Source organism: Dysidea avara, chromosome 14, assembly GCF_963678975.1.
Source record: "Dysidea avara chromosome 14, odDysAvar1.4, whole genome shotgun sequence".
Classification (NCBI taxonomy): Eukaryota; Metazoa; Porifera; class Demospongiae; order Dictyoceratida; family Dysideidae; genus Dysidea; species Dysidea avara.
In genome coordinates this window covers 2,519,225-2,534,020 of record NC_089285.1, presented here as the reverse complement: position 1 = coordinate 2,534,020, position 14,796 = coordinate 2,519,225, and the positions used below count along the sequence as shown (strand labels likewise).

At 37.8% G+C, this 14,796-nt stretch overlaps 3 protein-coding genes across 6 annotated transcripts in view; 2 read left to right on the top strand and 1 right to left on the bottom strand.

The window, feature by feature from the left end:
- The first annotated feature begins 4 nt into the window (after positions 1-4).
- On the top strand, positions 5-8,532 carry LOC136245021 (DNA mismatch repair protein Msh3-like). Of its 4 annotated transcripts, none has more exons than XR_010695696.1 (24): positions 8-120; positions 170-218; positions 1,966-2,249; positions 2,304-2,398; positions 2,555-2,694; positions 2,847-2,947; positions 3,086-3,258; positions 3,314-3,405; positions 3,513-3,760; positions 3,807-3,916; positions 4,009-4,141; positions 4,188-4,313; positions 4,360-4,421; positions 4,689-4,755; positions 4,803-4,904; positions 5,066-5,247; positions 5,297-5,404; positions 5,453-5,567; positions 5,620-5,688; positions 5,773-5,919; positions 5,976-6,104; positions 6,600-6,714; positions 6,801-8,269; positions 8,324-8,532. XR_010695696.1 is itself a non-coding variant. In XM_066036547.1 (24 exons), the coding sequence occupies exons 1-24, from the start codon at positions 70-72 to the stop codon at positions 7,058-7,060; spliced, it is 2,907 nt and encodes a 968-aa protein (XP_065892619.1). In that variant the 5' UTR covers positions 9-69; the 3' UTR covers positions 7,061-8,532. The 4 variants fall into 4 exon arrangements, 3 of the variants coding, with proteins under 3 accessions (XP_065892620.1, XP_065892618.1, XP_065892619.1); XM_066036547.1 differs by having other exon boundaries at positions 9-120; positions 3,513-3,624; positions 3,676-3,760; positions 6,801-8,532; XM_066036546.1 differs by having other exon boundaries at positions 6,801-8,532.
- Positions 7,446-8,532, top strand: LOC136245024 (uncharacterized). The gene is made up of 2 exons (XM_066036550.1): positions 7,446-8,013; positions 8,080-8,532. Exons 1-2 carry the CDS (start codon positions 7,446-7,448, stop codon positions 8,433-8,435), a joined length of 924 nt encoding a protein of 307 aa, XP_065892622.1. The 3' UTR covers positions 8,436-8,532.
- A 964-nt stretch (positions 8,533-9,496) lies between these two features.
- The window catches only part of LOC136244206 (T-complex protein 1 subunit zeta-like), a 9,044-nt gene continuing 3,744 nt past the window's right edge, over positions 9,497-14,796 (bottom strand). The window contains exons 6-17 of the mRNA XM_066035751.1: positions 13,596-13,699; positions 13,282-13,392; positions 11,677-11,791; positions 11,434-11,478; positions 11,226-11,308; positions 10,871-11,034; positions 10,664-10,744; positions 10,152-10,258; positions 9,995-10,081; positions 9,896-9,944; positions 9,729-9,801; positions 9,497-9,652 (exon numbers count right to left, since the gene is read on the bottom strand). Coding sequence (XP_065891823.1) covers positions 9,580-9,652; positions 9,729-9,801; positions 9,896-9,944; positions 9,995-10,081; positions 10,152-10,258; positions 10,664-10,744; positions 10,871-11,034; positions 11,226-11,308; positions 11,434-11,478; positions 11,677-11,791; positions 13,282-13,392; positions 13,596-13,699 — 1,092 coding nt within the window. The 3' untranslated portion in view covers positions 9,497-9,579. The remainder of the gene's footprint in view (positions 9,653-9,728; positions 9,802-9,895; positions 9,945-9,994; positions 10,082-10,151; positions 10,259-10,663; positions 10,745-10,870; positions 11,035-11,225; positions 11,309-11,433; positions 11,479-11,676; positions 11,792-13,281; positions 13,393-13,595; positions 13,700-14,796) is intronic.

Sequence of the window (14,796 nt, the reverse complement as noted above, 5' to 3'; positions counted from 1 at the left end):
TTTAGCGCGTGTTATAAATAGTTTGAGAATAAGTCACACTGGTGTTAGCGCTAATATAAACATTTACCGATGCAAAGCAAGTTGGACAGCTTCTTTACGCAATCTGATAATGTTTGTAGGGTACGAGATAAGGTATTATCCTACTCGTATTGCTGGCCGCTTACTATAGAAAAGATGTAGCGATGAAGGCGTGGTCCTAGCTCCAGCAGAAAAACGTGGTGAGTTTTCCACGTGTTTCTGTGCTGTACATGTGTTAGACCACTCCAGCTCAAGTAAATTCTCCACCGCCCGCATCTGGTTTCAGTCAGCTCTAGTATTCTTCCATTTTTCCGGTTATTCTTGCATACTGTACAGGCTTATCTTGTAACAGTGTCAGCAGTACTTCTGACACAGCGACATTTGTGTAGGAAGCACAAACTTAAACGCATTTTTATGGTTGTGCCAGGCACAATAATGGCTTGAAAAGCTGCCAATCTTGTTTAAAGTAGAAATGGCCCACCTGCTTGCATGCAATTTTTGCACTGACCTGGACTGGTTTAGTATACACATGGTGTGGAGGAGCAGCTAGTAGTCTTGTAGCTGTTCATGTTTGACTGGGGTCAGAATGTTATCAAGGAATTAGATCACGTAATCAAGAGGCAATCATCAAGTAATCTATTTGGACTCTTGGGTGTGTTTGCATTGTACTAAGCAATCTGTAGGTCAAGATATTATAATGTTGATCAACAGTCTTGTAGTCATAAATGATTCTACCAGCTATGACAAGTATGATTGTCTGAATACCTGTACCTTTAAGGTGTTGTTCATATAGCCCTGTAGCAATCACTTATACCCTGTACTAATAACTAGCTCTCAATACTAATGCAATGTGCAGTCTTTATGCTGTGATTTGTTGTACTTCTCTGAGGCATAGCCAGAACCAGGGCCCGGGCATCAATAATTTAAATATCAAGAGATACTCTAATAGAACAGTCAATCACTCTGATAAAACAGTCACACTAGTCAGAGAAGCAAACTATGTGGTTATAAATAATAAGGGTTTAACCCTAACCCCTAAAGGATTTTTATGCACTACATAAGTAATTTTGAAGGAGGGCTGACATTGTATGCAGGCAGTTACCTTCTCTTTTGCTGAGTCTAGATATGCCACTGGCTACAATGTCATGAAGCTAGGCCATGACATCAACAACAGTCTGGTTACTTTCTCCTGGAACATTGGTTAGATTCCTTGTGACTGAATCTGAGAACATTTTTGGTGGTTATTTAAAGTGTATGCTTTGAAGTATGTGTTAACAAATTAGTTTCCTAAAGCAGAACTTCTAGTGATCAGTGTTAAGAAGAGTCATAATTCATAGTTCATGTAGATGTTAAATGATTAGTATGTTTAATGTTCAATTAGAGTAATGACTGCTCTATTAGAGTATCTCGATCTGTGCACAAAAACTTCTGCCTGTTTCGTTGCTATTTACGGTTTCTGCATGTAATGTGCATATGATGTAGCATTTGTCAGTTTTCTGTGTTCCAAGTACTTTCCAGCCTGATTTGTTGTCAGTGGTGTCTGGAATGGGATCTCTCCCCCCATCCTTCATATCTGACTGTGCATAGAGTTTACAAATAAAAGCGAATGTCTAAACTTAAATTGCACATGGTTTCATCTACAGTGGAAACTGTCTAAATTTTTAATTTTATTGTGTTTTCTTGACCTGTAGGCAGGGACATTCATGTGTACTTAAATACATTCTTTACATACAGTTATTTGTCTTGGAACTTTCTGCTGACAAGGTGCATCTAGACATACATCCTTGCTGACATATGATCGTCTCTAACAGTTTCAGTTAACTGGAATGCACTAAAGCTATAGTATATTTACTGATACCTTATTTAATGCTTCATTTTTTACCTTTTTGTAGCACATTTCAGTAGTCCTGAGTACATCCCTAGTTTAGTTGGATTTTTTGTTGTTAGGAAAGCTGTTAAGAAGGATTACACAGCTCAAGCAATACTCCTATCATGAGGGAGAATGTAGCAAAAGTACTAGACCTGAGGACAGCCCACATACTCATAAACCTCCCTTGATATATTCTACGAGCAAGGACACAAGAGGAGATACAACAGAGATAATTAAGACTAAACCAGACAAGTATACTCCACTAGAAGAACAGTTTATTAGGATCAAGTCTCAGTACCCTGATGCCATACTGTTTGTGGAGTGTGGATACAAGTACAGGTTCTTTGGTAGTGATGCAGAGGTGAGCTAGTACTGGTATTTCTCAGCATATGTAACATGTTGTATGTATCTGTAGATAGCTGCTAAGGAACTGGATATATTTTGTCATCCAGATCATAACTTCATGACCGCCAGTATACCAGTCCATCGTCTTTATGTACACATAGGAAGGTACACACATACTGACTTAAAAATGTGAAAGATCTGTCTACATAATATGTGTATATTGCATTTATCCTTCTGTTTTTTATAAAGTGTAGCTGATAACAATGATATTGAGTTGGTGACATGTGGTATAGTGTGATTGGTGGCATGTCATGTTCACAGGTTGGTTAGTGAGGGGTACAAGGTTGGAGTAGTGGATCAAACTGAGACTGCTGCTCTAAAGGCTATTGGTGATAGTCCATCAAGTTTGTTTACTAGAGAACTCACTGCTTTGTATACTGTTGCTACACTAGCAGCTTCTTATATCCTTGTTGAATATATATATGTGTCTGTATGTTGTATGTAATGTGTGTGAGTGTAGAGTGACTGCATACGTTGATTGTTCTATTAGAGTATAGTAGTATTTGTGTGGTAGTGATTATCAGTAATCTTAGTTATCTCTTAACTACTTCACTTGTTGGTCAGAATGATACTGACATTGATGTATCAGGAGGTTATATGCTCTGTGTGTGTGAGACAAGAAAGAGTCAAAACATGAACACTGTTGGAATGCTGGTAAGTCATGGTAGCCATATTCCTTTTAAATTCTTATGAATTTACTGTAAAGAAGATATATTATTTAACAGAATTATGCCTAATTTAATAATACAATACTTACATGCACACAATTAAAAACATAACGTTTTGTTCTAGGCAGTTCACCCAGCCACTGGTGATGTATTATATGATGAGTTCACAGACACTACAACAAGTAGTCAACTAGACACTAGGATGACTCATATACAACCTGTGGAACTGGTACATCCACAACACTTATCTGAGGAGACATTAAGAACACTACAATACTGGCACCATCAGAAGATAAAGTACATACATCTGTGGGCTGTTTAAAGCTTGGTTTTCACTCTAATTTTTCCATAGTGGTTGCAGTGTAAGGAAGGAGGTGTTGAAGGATGAATGGTTTGAGTATACCAGTGCTTTTGCCTTTGTCAGTGACTTTTACAAGCAGGATTGTAAGTAATATGTGTAAAAAAATTAAGCCAAGGCCACGAAAAGTTAATTTAATTTTGCATAGCCTCAGGAGTGTTTATCATTATCATTTGAATGTATTTCTTAATAGGTACTGCCCTACAGCTGGTGATCAATCTGCCGTCCAATGTCATTTGTTGTTTATCTGCAATGATTCAATATTTGATCCCTTTTAAACTTGAGAGAACTTTTTTAATCAGCAGGTACTATTTACATCTACCTAATATTTATCCATGTACTCTATCGGGTCCTAGTAATTTTCATCAGTTTGATCTAACCAGAAATATCATGCAGCTTAACAGCAATACATTAAAGAGTTTGGAAATATTCAGAAATCAGGTAGGCTTTACTTAATTCTTTGGTATTGTATTGTGGTGTTACCCAGACCAATGGACAAGTGCATGGCACGTTACTATGGGTACTAGATCATACACATACTTTGTTTGGTAAAAGATTATTGGAGCAATGGATAGCTAAACCATTGATGTCAGTAAGGTGAGGACAGTGTGGTGTATGTACATCAACCAGTATAATAGACCATAATATTATGTGTGATTGATCAAGTGTTATTTTCCATACCATTTCAGTGACATTAAGGCAAGACAAGAGGCTGTCACTGAATTGAGTAAGAAGGGCAGTCCATTTATTAACAAGTTACGTGAAGTATTAAAGAAGCTTCCTGATGTAGAACGAAGCCTCACAAGAATCTTACATGGAAAAGTACACCCTCTAGTATAGTGTGATACTAACAGAGTTGTTCTTCTAGTGTAGTCCAGTAGAGTTCACTAGGGCAGTTGGGGCACTAGTACTAGTAGAGAAACAGTTATCAGCCTACCACGGGGTGGTACACACAGAGTTCACCTCACAACTACTCATCACTACAATATCACAGGTAGTAAGATGATGGTGACTATTATTCACATACTAGGGTGTTGTAGGTTGTCGACAACTTGAGAAGTGTTGAGCCATCTCTGTTGATGCTTAATGAAGATGCTGCAAAGTATGTATGTATAAATATATGTTTGATATTTAATTTGAGTGTAGCATTGCATCTGTGAGCATACACATAGCTACATACATGTTACCCTCACAGAGTTGGAGGGAGTTGCATGTGATCATCATTAATTGTACATGTTGTATGGGGCTTGCATGACTAGTATGCCTGTACAACCTGTTGGCACTTTCTAAGAATATTTTTCAAGTGAAAAAAAATATATTAAGAAAGATGAGAGAAAACAGTACTTTAGTATTTGTGTGTTGTTCCCAGGACTGGTGACATGGAAGAATTGTTTATTGATCCTCATCAGTTTCCTGATGTATTGAAAGAAAAGAATGTATGAAGCCATCGACCATGTGACCGTTACCATGTTGTCTCTACCAGACCATCAATACTATTAAGAATAACATGCAGGAATTGAGAAAAGATTTTGCCAAGACACTGCACACGTTTGGTATGAAGTATACAACAGTGATGGGAACAGAGGTAATCTCTGTATTTGAGAATAAACAAGCTTCGTAGGTTAATTATTATAGTCGGTTAATTCTTTTGCCCTAGGTACCTTACTTTCTGACACACTGACTGCCATTAAAATAGTACATAGGACAATATCTACATAATTACATGTTATTGTATCATATTCACAGTACCTCATTGAGGTATCCAATGACAACTTGGCTCGTGTACCATCAGACTGGATGAGGATTAATAGTACTAAACATGTCACCAGGTACCATCCTCCACAAGTAGTTAATAACATCAGGATGATGCAACAACACAAGGAACAGTTGAAAGTGGAGGTTGACTCTGCATGGAAACAGTTTCTGAGGTATATTTGATAAATCAAAGCTGTAAATATGGCCACTGTTACATTCTAGCACATTTTCAATCCACTACAATACTTGTAAACTAGCAGTACATCAACTAGCTACTATCGACTGCTTGTTATCTTTATCCCATGTTGCTAACATGCCAGGATACACTTGGTCAGTTGTTTGTGCATACTGTTTAATGCATTATTTACTGTATTACAGCCCTAGTATAACCGGTGATGATAATACTATTAATATAACTAATGGAAGGCATCCAATAATTGAGCTGCTGTTGTCAAAAGAGTCTCGTTATGTTGCTAATGATACGATGATGTCTGTGAGTACTTGTAGTGTGTAATGTGTATGGAGTGATGTGTGCCTCTTCACAGCTCGATGGCGTTAGAAACTTGATCATTACTGGTCCTAACATGGGAGGGAAAAGCTCTTATGTTAAACAGGTAAAGACGGGTACGTGATGTATGTGAATTTGCAGATTTGCTACACTAGGCTTTTGTTGCTATAAAATAACTTGTTTTCCGCAGGTTTCACTTATTTGTATAATGGCACAGATGGGATGTTATGTACCTGCAGAACAGGCTACAGTTAGTGTGCTAGATGCAGTATACACCAGGATGGGTGCCAGTGATAATATAGCTGGGGGGCATAGTACTTTTATGACTGAATTAACTGTAAGCAATGCATTGATGGCTGTACTTATGTGTATATATCAAGTATGTTGTGTTAGGAAGTGTCAGATATACTCCACAATGCTACTAACAAATCACTGGTGTTACTGGATGAGCTGGGTAGAGGGACTAGTACATTTGATGGACTAGCTATAGCTTATGCCACATTGAACCATTTCATCACTGAGGTATGTTTGGTCTGTTAGTAATTGTAACAGTGAAAATTGCATGTTGTGTATCATGTTATTGCATTATCTAACTACTTAACATGGTGTTCTCAAAACAGTATAGTACTACGTACTATACTTTTCTTGGATTTGTTTAAAAGAATAATGTAACATCACCATATAGCCGGAAAGTTTGGTGGGTGGAAACTTTGGCAAATTTGCTGAGATAGGATTTTAGTGAGATTTGGCAAATTTATTAGAAGCCAGGCCTTCATCTAGGAAATGACAAGGGGAAGGAGGGTAGTGTAAGCATCTCTGTGCTGACTTTTTTGTGCACAGCATCTAGGGGCCATGCCCACTAGACTGTCAGATTGCTCCTGCTGCATTCTCAGGTAGGGAAACTAGGGTGGTCACATATACCTGCAGATAAATTATTATACTAGTGCTTTTTGGAGAGGATTCTAAAACTAGTGTTTAATCCTTGAAGTGTGTTCATACAGTACATGTATGTTACAGGTTCAATGCTACATGTTGTTTATTACACATTATCAGTTGATCTGTGAACTACAAGTAGTGTACAGTGATTGTGTGAAGAACTATCACATGTCATATCTAACCACCTCACATAAAGGTTAGTGTAGAACAGTGAATATCGTCCTGTTACTACATTTAAACATTTCTTGGGGGGTGATCTTTGAATTCGTTTTATTTTACTAGACACTGAAGACGTCACTTTATTGTATCACTTGGAAGAAGGTCAAGCTACAAAGAGTTATGGGTTAAGTGTTGCTCGTCTGGCTGATATTCCTGACTGTGTTTTACAAATGGCAGCTACTAAAGCTAGTGAAATGGAAGGGAATTTAAACTGGCTTACTGTGGATGTAAAATTGTGTAATATTTTCACTGAAATCATGCAGTCACTAAGAGAAAAAGACTTGAATAGAATAGTGAAAATAATACATACATATGATTTTTAACAATTCATTTTCACTGAATTCCATAATTACACAGAACAGCACATAACAATGGTCATGCTGTAATAAATAGACTGAAATACTAGTGTCCAAGTATGGGATACATTTGCAGTGGCATGGTGTAATTTTTGAGATTACATATTCAAGGTACATAATAAAATCGTATGAAACAACACAATTCATTCTATCATGCCTCACAATTACAACTATTATATTACCAGTCTTAAGTATTGAATCAAACTGATGGCTTGGCTTGCCCTACTCTTCATTGTTATACTTACTATCAGTAAGGTAACATCAGATCAGCAACTACCAGCTAGTGGTGATGATGACCTTACTACCCCACAATACTGTCTGGTTGATAACTGTACCATCATGATGATTGATAATGGAGAGAAACTGGACATTGTCTACACTACTGATAGTCTCATTGTTACATGGTTGTACTGCTGTGGTGATAACTAGATTGGAGAAAGAGTTACCTTGTATTGTACCCCACCCTAATACTACTGGCAGAAAGATGGTTGAATTTGTTGGTCTCATGTTGTCAACTACCTTGATAATGATAATCAGTGGTTATGTTGTTGTCGTACACCTGCTGTTTAAAGAGCTGCGTAACCTGTTTGGCAAGTTATTGCTGTGCTACAGCCTCTCTGTTGTCAGTGTCTGTGCCATTGTTGATACCTTACTACTACTGCACTATAGGATTGTGACTAACTCACAGGAATTGTGTCATGTCACTATTGCCTTCATGTTGGCTGTGATAAGTATTGAAGTATTTGCTACTTGTCTTCTGACCCACCTTGCTTACTTGATGTACCACAGCTACCACCTTAAACCAGAACTGCCCAAAGTTAGATCAATCCGTCTCTTCCGATGTTACATGACTTATGAAGTAGTCACCATCATGTTAGCAGTATTACTAATACTACTCTATGATATACCATCTGACAATGGTAGGTATACTCTACTAGCAGATGGTCACTGTAGTTTCCTTAACCAATATGTCTACCCTACACTAGTGTTGATGTATGTCATTGCTTGTATATACAAGGCTGTCCAGATGGGCATGTTCACTGTCTACTTGTATTATGCATATAAGACGTACAATACAATCAGTGATCCCTCGACCTCTAGCAAGCAGCAGAAGAAATTGTTCAAGATTGCCGTAACCATGGCAGCAACTGTCGGTGTATCGTTCTTCATTTTCTTGTCAGTTTTCATTGTTGATGTGAACTACCTACCAATTATTGCCTTTGTTGGTAGTGTCTACCTGTTAATACAACAAGGTGTGATCATGATTAGCTTTATGGTGACTAAGAGGATGCGTCAACTGTGGAGACACTGCCTTGCAGAACGTTTCCGTGTAAAACTCTAACCGAATAATATGTGGGATACAATGTTGTAATGTACGCCATTGTTTGAAGATTTCTGTAATACTATTGATTGATATTTTACACAATTGGTTACAGCCACTCTTCCTTGCAGTAGGAAAAACATTACAAAAGGCAATACACAACAACACAGATTACCTATACAAACATAATTATTACAATAGTCATAGCAAAATCAACTATAATGACAGCTTGTAATGGTATCGTGGAAGGAAGTTGGTACACTGCTCTACCAATGGGATGTCTTATGCCTGAAATAAGATTGTGAAAGGTAAGGATGAACCAGTATGGAGTCACAAAATGGCTTGACCTTCAACATTGATTTTAGGTATTCAAGTAGGTTTTAATGGGATTACAGTACATCTAATGTGCTGGAATTGTAGAATCCTGATAATGCTGGGATACAAATATGTATGATGGTCATGATTTCGAGGATTTAATTCCATTATCATGCGAACACCTCTATTTGTGATCGAATTTTTGAAAATCACTTAATTTTTATACCTATAATATTTAATGATCAAATCACAAACTTTACAGTGTATATCTACTTGTTGATGGCATTCTATTTTCAAAACTGTGCCCTGCTCTTATTAGCAACTCATTTAAACATGAAAATTTCAATTTTTTCACATGCACCTATATGGGCAATTTCCAAAATTCAGTCAAATTTTGGAAACAAATCAGATATAGTGATAAATGATGTGTCAGAGGACCCAACACTGGTAAGAGAGGAACTAGTATAGTAGGTAGGAGTTCAAGACACATTTAGTCCACATACAGTTGGTCTATGAGACTTGTCAACTCAGTGTTGTGATAGCATGTAAAAAATTTTTTTAAAGGTTTTGTCTGACAAGGGTAGATGAAGATGTGTGCAAACATCCTTCACATGCACAATTCATTCTATGTTCAGATGGTAGTTTGTTATAGAATGTATATCCAATACTGACTGTTCAATTAGAGTGTTTTAGCACTCAACCATGTTCTCTATTTATAGTACATGGGGTGGGCGTTAAAATGAATCAGTTGGCGATCCATCTTGAGGTTACTGTGTGTTTTTACACTTATTATAAATTTCGTGATTATATACTACATAATACAGCAAGATCTCCTAAACATTATTATCAGTTATCCCTTCAGTGATGACATGCCGGCCTTCATGACTTCATCTACCAACAAGAGACTGCGGGCAATCACCGTGCTGTGGAACAATTAAGCAAATGTTATGTACATACTGTAAGGACTAAAAAGCATGCCCCCCATTAATATAATCTTACCATGAATGAAGTAGCTGCTTTTTAACACAGTAGTTATCCCAGATACCTTCATTGGCTGCTATCAACACTTCTCCTGAGAATAGAAGAGAATAGAAATATTAATACCTCTCCTATGGAAATCCCCTACACACGCCCCCTCCCCCCACCACACACACACTTAGCCGTACCAGTGGACACATCTACTCCTACCAGTTGTCCAGTATTAGCAAACTCCTCCTAATGGTAACATATAGAGTTAGTGGTCACTTTGTTAATTAATAACACACCTGTAACTTCACTGTGACCTCTTGTGAATCAAAGCCAGAATTCTGGGCAAGAACTTTAGGAATAATCATCATTGCCTCTGCATAAGCCTATGTAATACAGAAACATAGGAAATTACTGTATAATACGCACGCACGCACGCACACACAAGTATATTACCTGTACTCCCAGCCTAGCTCTTCCTGATACTGTCTTCAAAAACGTCGGTGATAATAAGCTGTTGTGTAATGCTACTTCAAATGCTCCAGCTCCAGGAACAACACATCCTAGAGTGTTCATGTAAGATGAAGTAGTTACATGATGTAATACATACATTGTCAATATAAGGTATAATCTTATCTGGATAGCCAAACATCAAATGTTTGTTCTATTAGAATAATTGTAGTACAAGTATGATGCCACATCTTATTGTGGACAAGCAGAAGGAATTAGCTTAGTAATTTTCAGTCTGATTAGAGATCGTAGCTATAAAACAAGATCAGGCCTGTCTGTAGCGCCTTAGTGGTTCCAATACTGCTAAGGTATTGTGAAGCTGATTTCGGGTGAAATCTTTGGCCAGACCTTCGTATATGGTACTATCATAACAGATGTTTCAGTACAACAAATGGTACCCATCCCCAGGAATTTATTCGGATAATGGAGATAACACTGTAACAACAATTACACATTACCATCTTCTATGGCATTCTTGACTGCTCTTAAACCATCATGAATAGCATCCTTGATCTGTGTAATAGTATGTTTGTTGGGACCTGTATGTGCAGTACACAGAACACTGAAGAAATTATACATATCCTAGAAATTATACACGTATACGCACATTTATACACACAGACGCAAACATTCAATACTACACGCTCAAGGAGTGTTTGCCTGACCTTTAATTAGAATAGTGACGGAGTGTGGATCCTTGACATTCTCAACAAAGGTATACTTTGTTTCACCCAACACATGTTCATATACAAGACCAGCAAATCCCAAACACTCTGGAGTAAGGTCTTCCACAGAGTTCATTGCACTACCTCCACAGGCAAGTGTCAAACTGCAACAACAAATTACCAAATCAAAAACAAGTCTAGCCTGAAGGGATACACAAGTTCCCTAATGTTATATTTGGGGGGGTTCATCTACCGCCCCTTGTTTTCTTTGTCTTGCATGTTAAAAAGCTCATGACACTTATATACTATAATCACACATGCAGTTACTTGACAGATACATAGCACAGTAATGTACCGTTCCATGTTTCGTCTCTTTGCCCTCCTAAGAGCCAAAATTCCATTCTTTGCTAACATATCATTTGAAATAGGATCAATTCCCTAAACGGTAGAATGACATCAAAATTAATTCTATCACTACAAAATTAATGTGTTTACAAAGATTTGAGTGAACTCATTGTTATATGCTACTGCTGCTTCAACTATATTCTATCAATTTCACTCACTTTCTGATTCATCACTACAAATCCTTTATCTGTTCCATCACACATCTACATGTGTAAAACAATCCATCACTAAAGTCACACTATACACACCATACTTTATTAACACATATTATCCAATTTAGCATGCGTATCTACTATGTATCAACACCATTGTAAAATAATAACTTGGTGGTAAAAATATTATGTGGTGTCTAGAACTACACATAGTCATACAGTCTGTACTACGCAAATTAAATCAAATACCTTCTTCTTTAGGTCAATAATTTTCTGGACTTTCTCATCAGTAAATTTTCTTTCTGCTTTAACCAACTGTTCTCTTTCTTCAGCTGACTTGTAGAAGAATCCAGCATTGACTTCACTATGTGGGAGTTATACACATTTGCTATACCTCCACATGTCAGACTAAAGGAACTAACTAAATGAAACCAAGTAGTTGGGATACCGTTATATAATGAGTGGTATATGCACATGTCAGTTCAATAGGACATAATATTATTAGTTACCATGGTTTCTCACCTAGCTAGCTTTCTTAACCCCCCCGCCCAGAAGAATGTAAATAGATCCAAATCTGGGAACTTTACTGAGCACAAGGCCTAGCCTGCAAGTATTCACTACTGGGCACTATATGGAATAGTACATGTGCAGTGTGTGATTTTAGACTTAACATGGTCATTACCAAGTACCTTTAACATAAGAACCTGATTGGAACACCCCAGTTCTCCAACTAGCAATCGCTGGACCTCAAGACAATGATGGCTGAAAATGCCTTGGCAGCTACCAAGGACCAAGAAGAACGAGGAAATCTCATGAATAATGTTCATAAAGAAGGTAGAACTAGTTGTTAATGATAATGCCAACTGGAGCTGGGGCCAAATTACAGTAAATGGATGGGCAGAATGGCCAGCTATCAATTTGATAGGAAAGTCAGACATCAACTCTGTGTGATGGGTTCGCACAGGTCCCATGGAATCTTATACTACAGCAACACAACTACCAACAACAGTTAACCATGTAGCTATAACAGTAGTTCAAATGGGAAAGGGGCACTGTGGATACATGTGCTGAGCACATACCAAATTGATTCTGTGTTGTCTGAGGTGTTATGATTATAATTTTGGTTATTTCAATGGGATTCTTATGGTGTATGGTGAGGGATTAACTGTACATCTGTAGACTAGGTCCAGGTGTAAGTACTGGCAGCTGGGATACCAGTCCATCCTGTGAGTGGTGGTCTAAAGTTAAAAAGGATCCATATAAGTTTGTCTTGGGCCAGCTTCTTGGGAGTGTTTATTTGATAACATGTGCATGTACTCCCCAGAAGGGTATTCCCAGGTTAATAAGGGGTTGGAGAATAGCTTCAAGGCAATCAAGGATTCGGTTGCTTTATATGGCACTGAATGGTCAGTCTTGGACACACCAAACACCATACAAGAAGAGGAGCTAGTACTGATTACCAGTCACAGGTGTCATGATTATAAGGGTGCCAGTACAACAGCTTCAATAGTGACATGTATAAAATTAATATGGTATATCTGTAATACAACAGGTACTATTGAGCTATATGTACTGTAGAGCTATATGTACTGTAGTTCTGCTATTCAGTATATTTGCAGGATGGCATAAGGCTCATGATCATGTACTTATCCCATTACATTAATCTGTGAATTTTAATTTACGTGGAAATGGTCCTGAACGTAGGGCAGGCACCAGTGCTAGTATACAATAACTGAAGCTGAAGATCAACATATTATACTGTATACAAGTTCAAATTACTAATGATATAGTTAGCCATCAAACGCGTACAGTACAAACTGTAGATATACGGACCGTAGCCACAATATGACTTACCTCTTCTCATACTCCAGGGACACATTACAGGTTAGAATGTAAGCATCTTCTACTCTCTTTGGCATGTCCGGATGTCTTGAGCCATGATCCATTACTAAACCACGAATTAACCTAAATAAAATAACGCATGTGTAGTTGCATACACTGCTAAGACACTGCAGAGAACCATTTCACAACCAACAGTGAAGGCAAGGTATTTACTACACTAACAGAATGGTAAATAGCTGGTTGTATAAATTATACTGGTACATAGTACTATTAGAGGTACTACCTATAGTGTACAATGGTAATTGTTCATGCTTGGTACTACTCACTGTGTATCCAGCTCAGTCTTGTGTTTCATCTCCATTATCTCTACCATGTGAAGGTCAATAGCTGTGTCTGGTCGTTGGATGGCTAACACTGCATCTACAATAATCTGAAGAATACAAAAGAATGCAAATATATACAAACAAAACAAGTACAAGAAACTTCACTTCAATCGTTGTCAAATTTAAAATTCCTAAGTTTTCCTTGTACCGTATTTACTTGGTTAAACGCCGCGGCTACTATTAGCCCAAGCTCCAAAATTGATGCGGCTACTATTCAAGGGCGGCTACTATTCAAGGGCGGCATTTATTGTACTTGAGCACTTATTATATGCGGCTACTATTCAATCCAAGGCCAAATTCGAAGTACTTTGCCATGCGTTCAGCAAATTGTCTTCAGCGCCTACAGTGTGATTTATGGTAAGCTATGCCATACAGTGCGAATGTACTCGAGGGCGTGCACGAGGCGTGCATTAAAAGAATTTACGAAGGTGGAACGATGGGAGATGCTGTCACTTATGAATGTTTCATTGAATTTGTTGTTAGAGGACACCATGTTTATAAAACAATATGGAATCCTGTTATAGGTGAAGTGTTGGTATGTGAACAAGAGACTGACAATGACGAAGATTCATGTGCAGTAGCAGTCAAGCTGGACGATATTATTGTTGGACATGTCCCACGAGAGATTTCAAGAATATGTTGGTATTTTTTAGAAAGGCGTGGGGCAATACTGTGTGAAATTACTGGGCACAGACAATACTCTAGAGACTTAGTTCAAGGAGGTTTAGATGTACCATGTATTTTCCACTTTTGGCACCAAGAAAGTGGTACAATAGACAAATTGGAAATATTATTGCACAGAGCAATAGGGAAAATTGATTGAAATAATTGTAAATACAGAAATGATAAATTGTACAGTCATTCGTGGGAGTTAATATACAATGAAATCACTGTTAATGTACCAGCTAGTCTTCGTCAGATAACTCACTATCAGTCTCACAATCAGTGTCACCTCCATCAATTACTGCTTCATTGTTTTCTAATTCCTCCTCATCTTCTACCAGTATGTCTATTTCATCAAATGGATCCTCTGTTTCTGTATTTGGTTCTAGAAGCTGCCTTGTACAGTCTTCAACCTGGGCTCTTGCAGCAGAGGCAACACCATCATCCTGCATGCAATGTATCTGACTATCCTGTGAGCCAC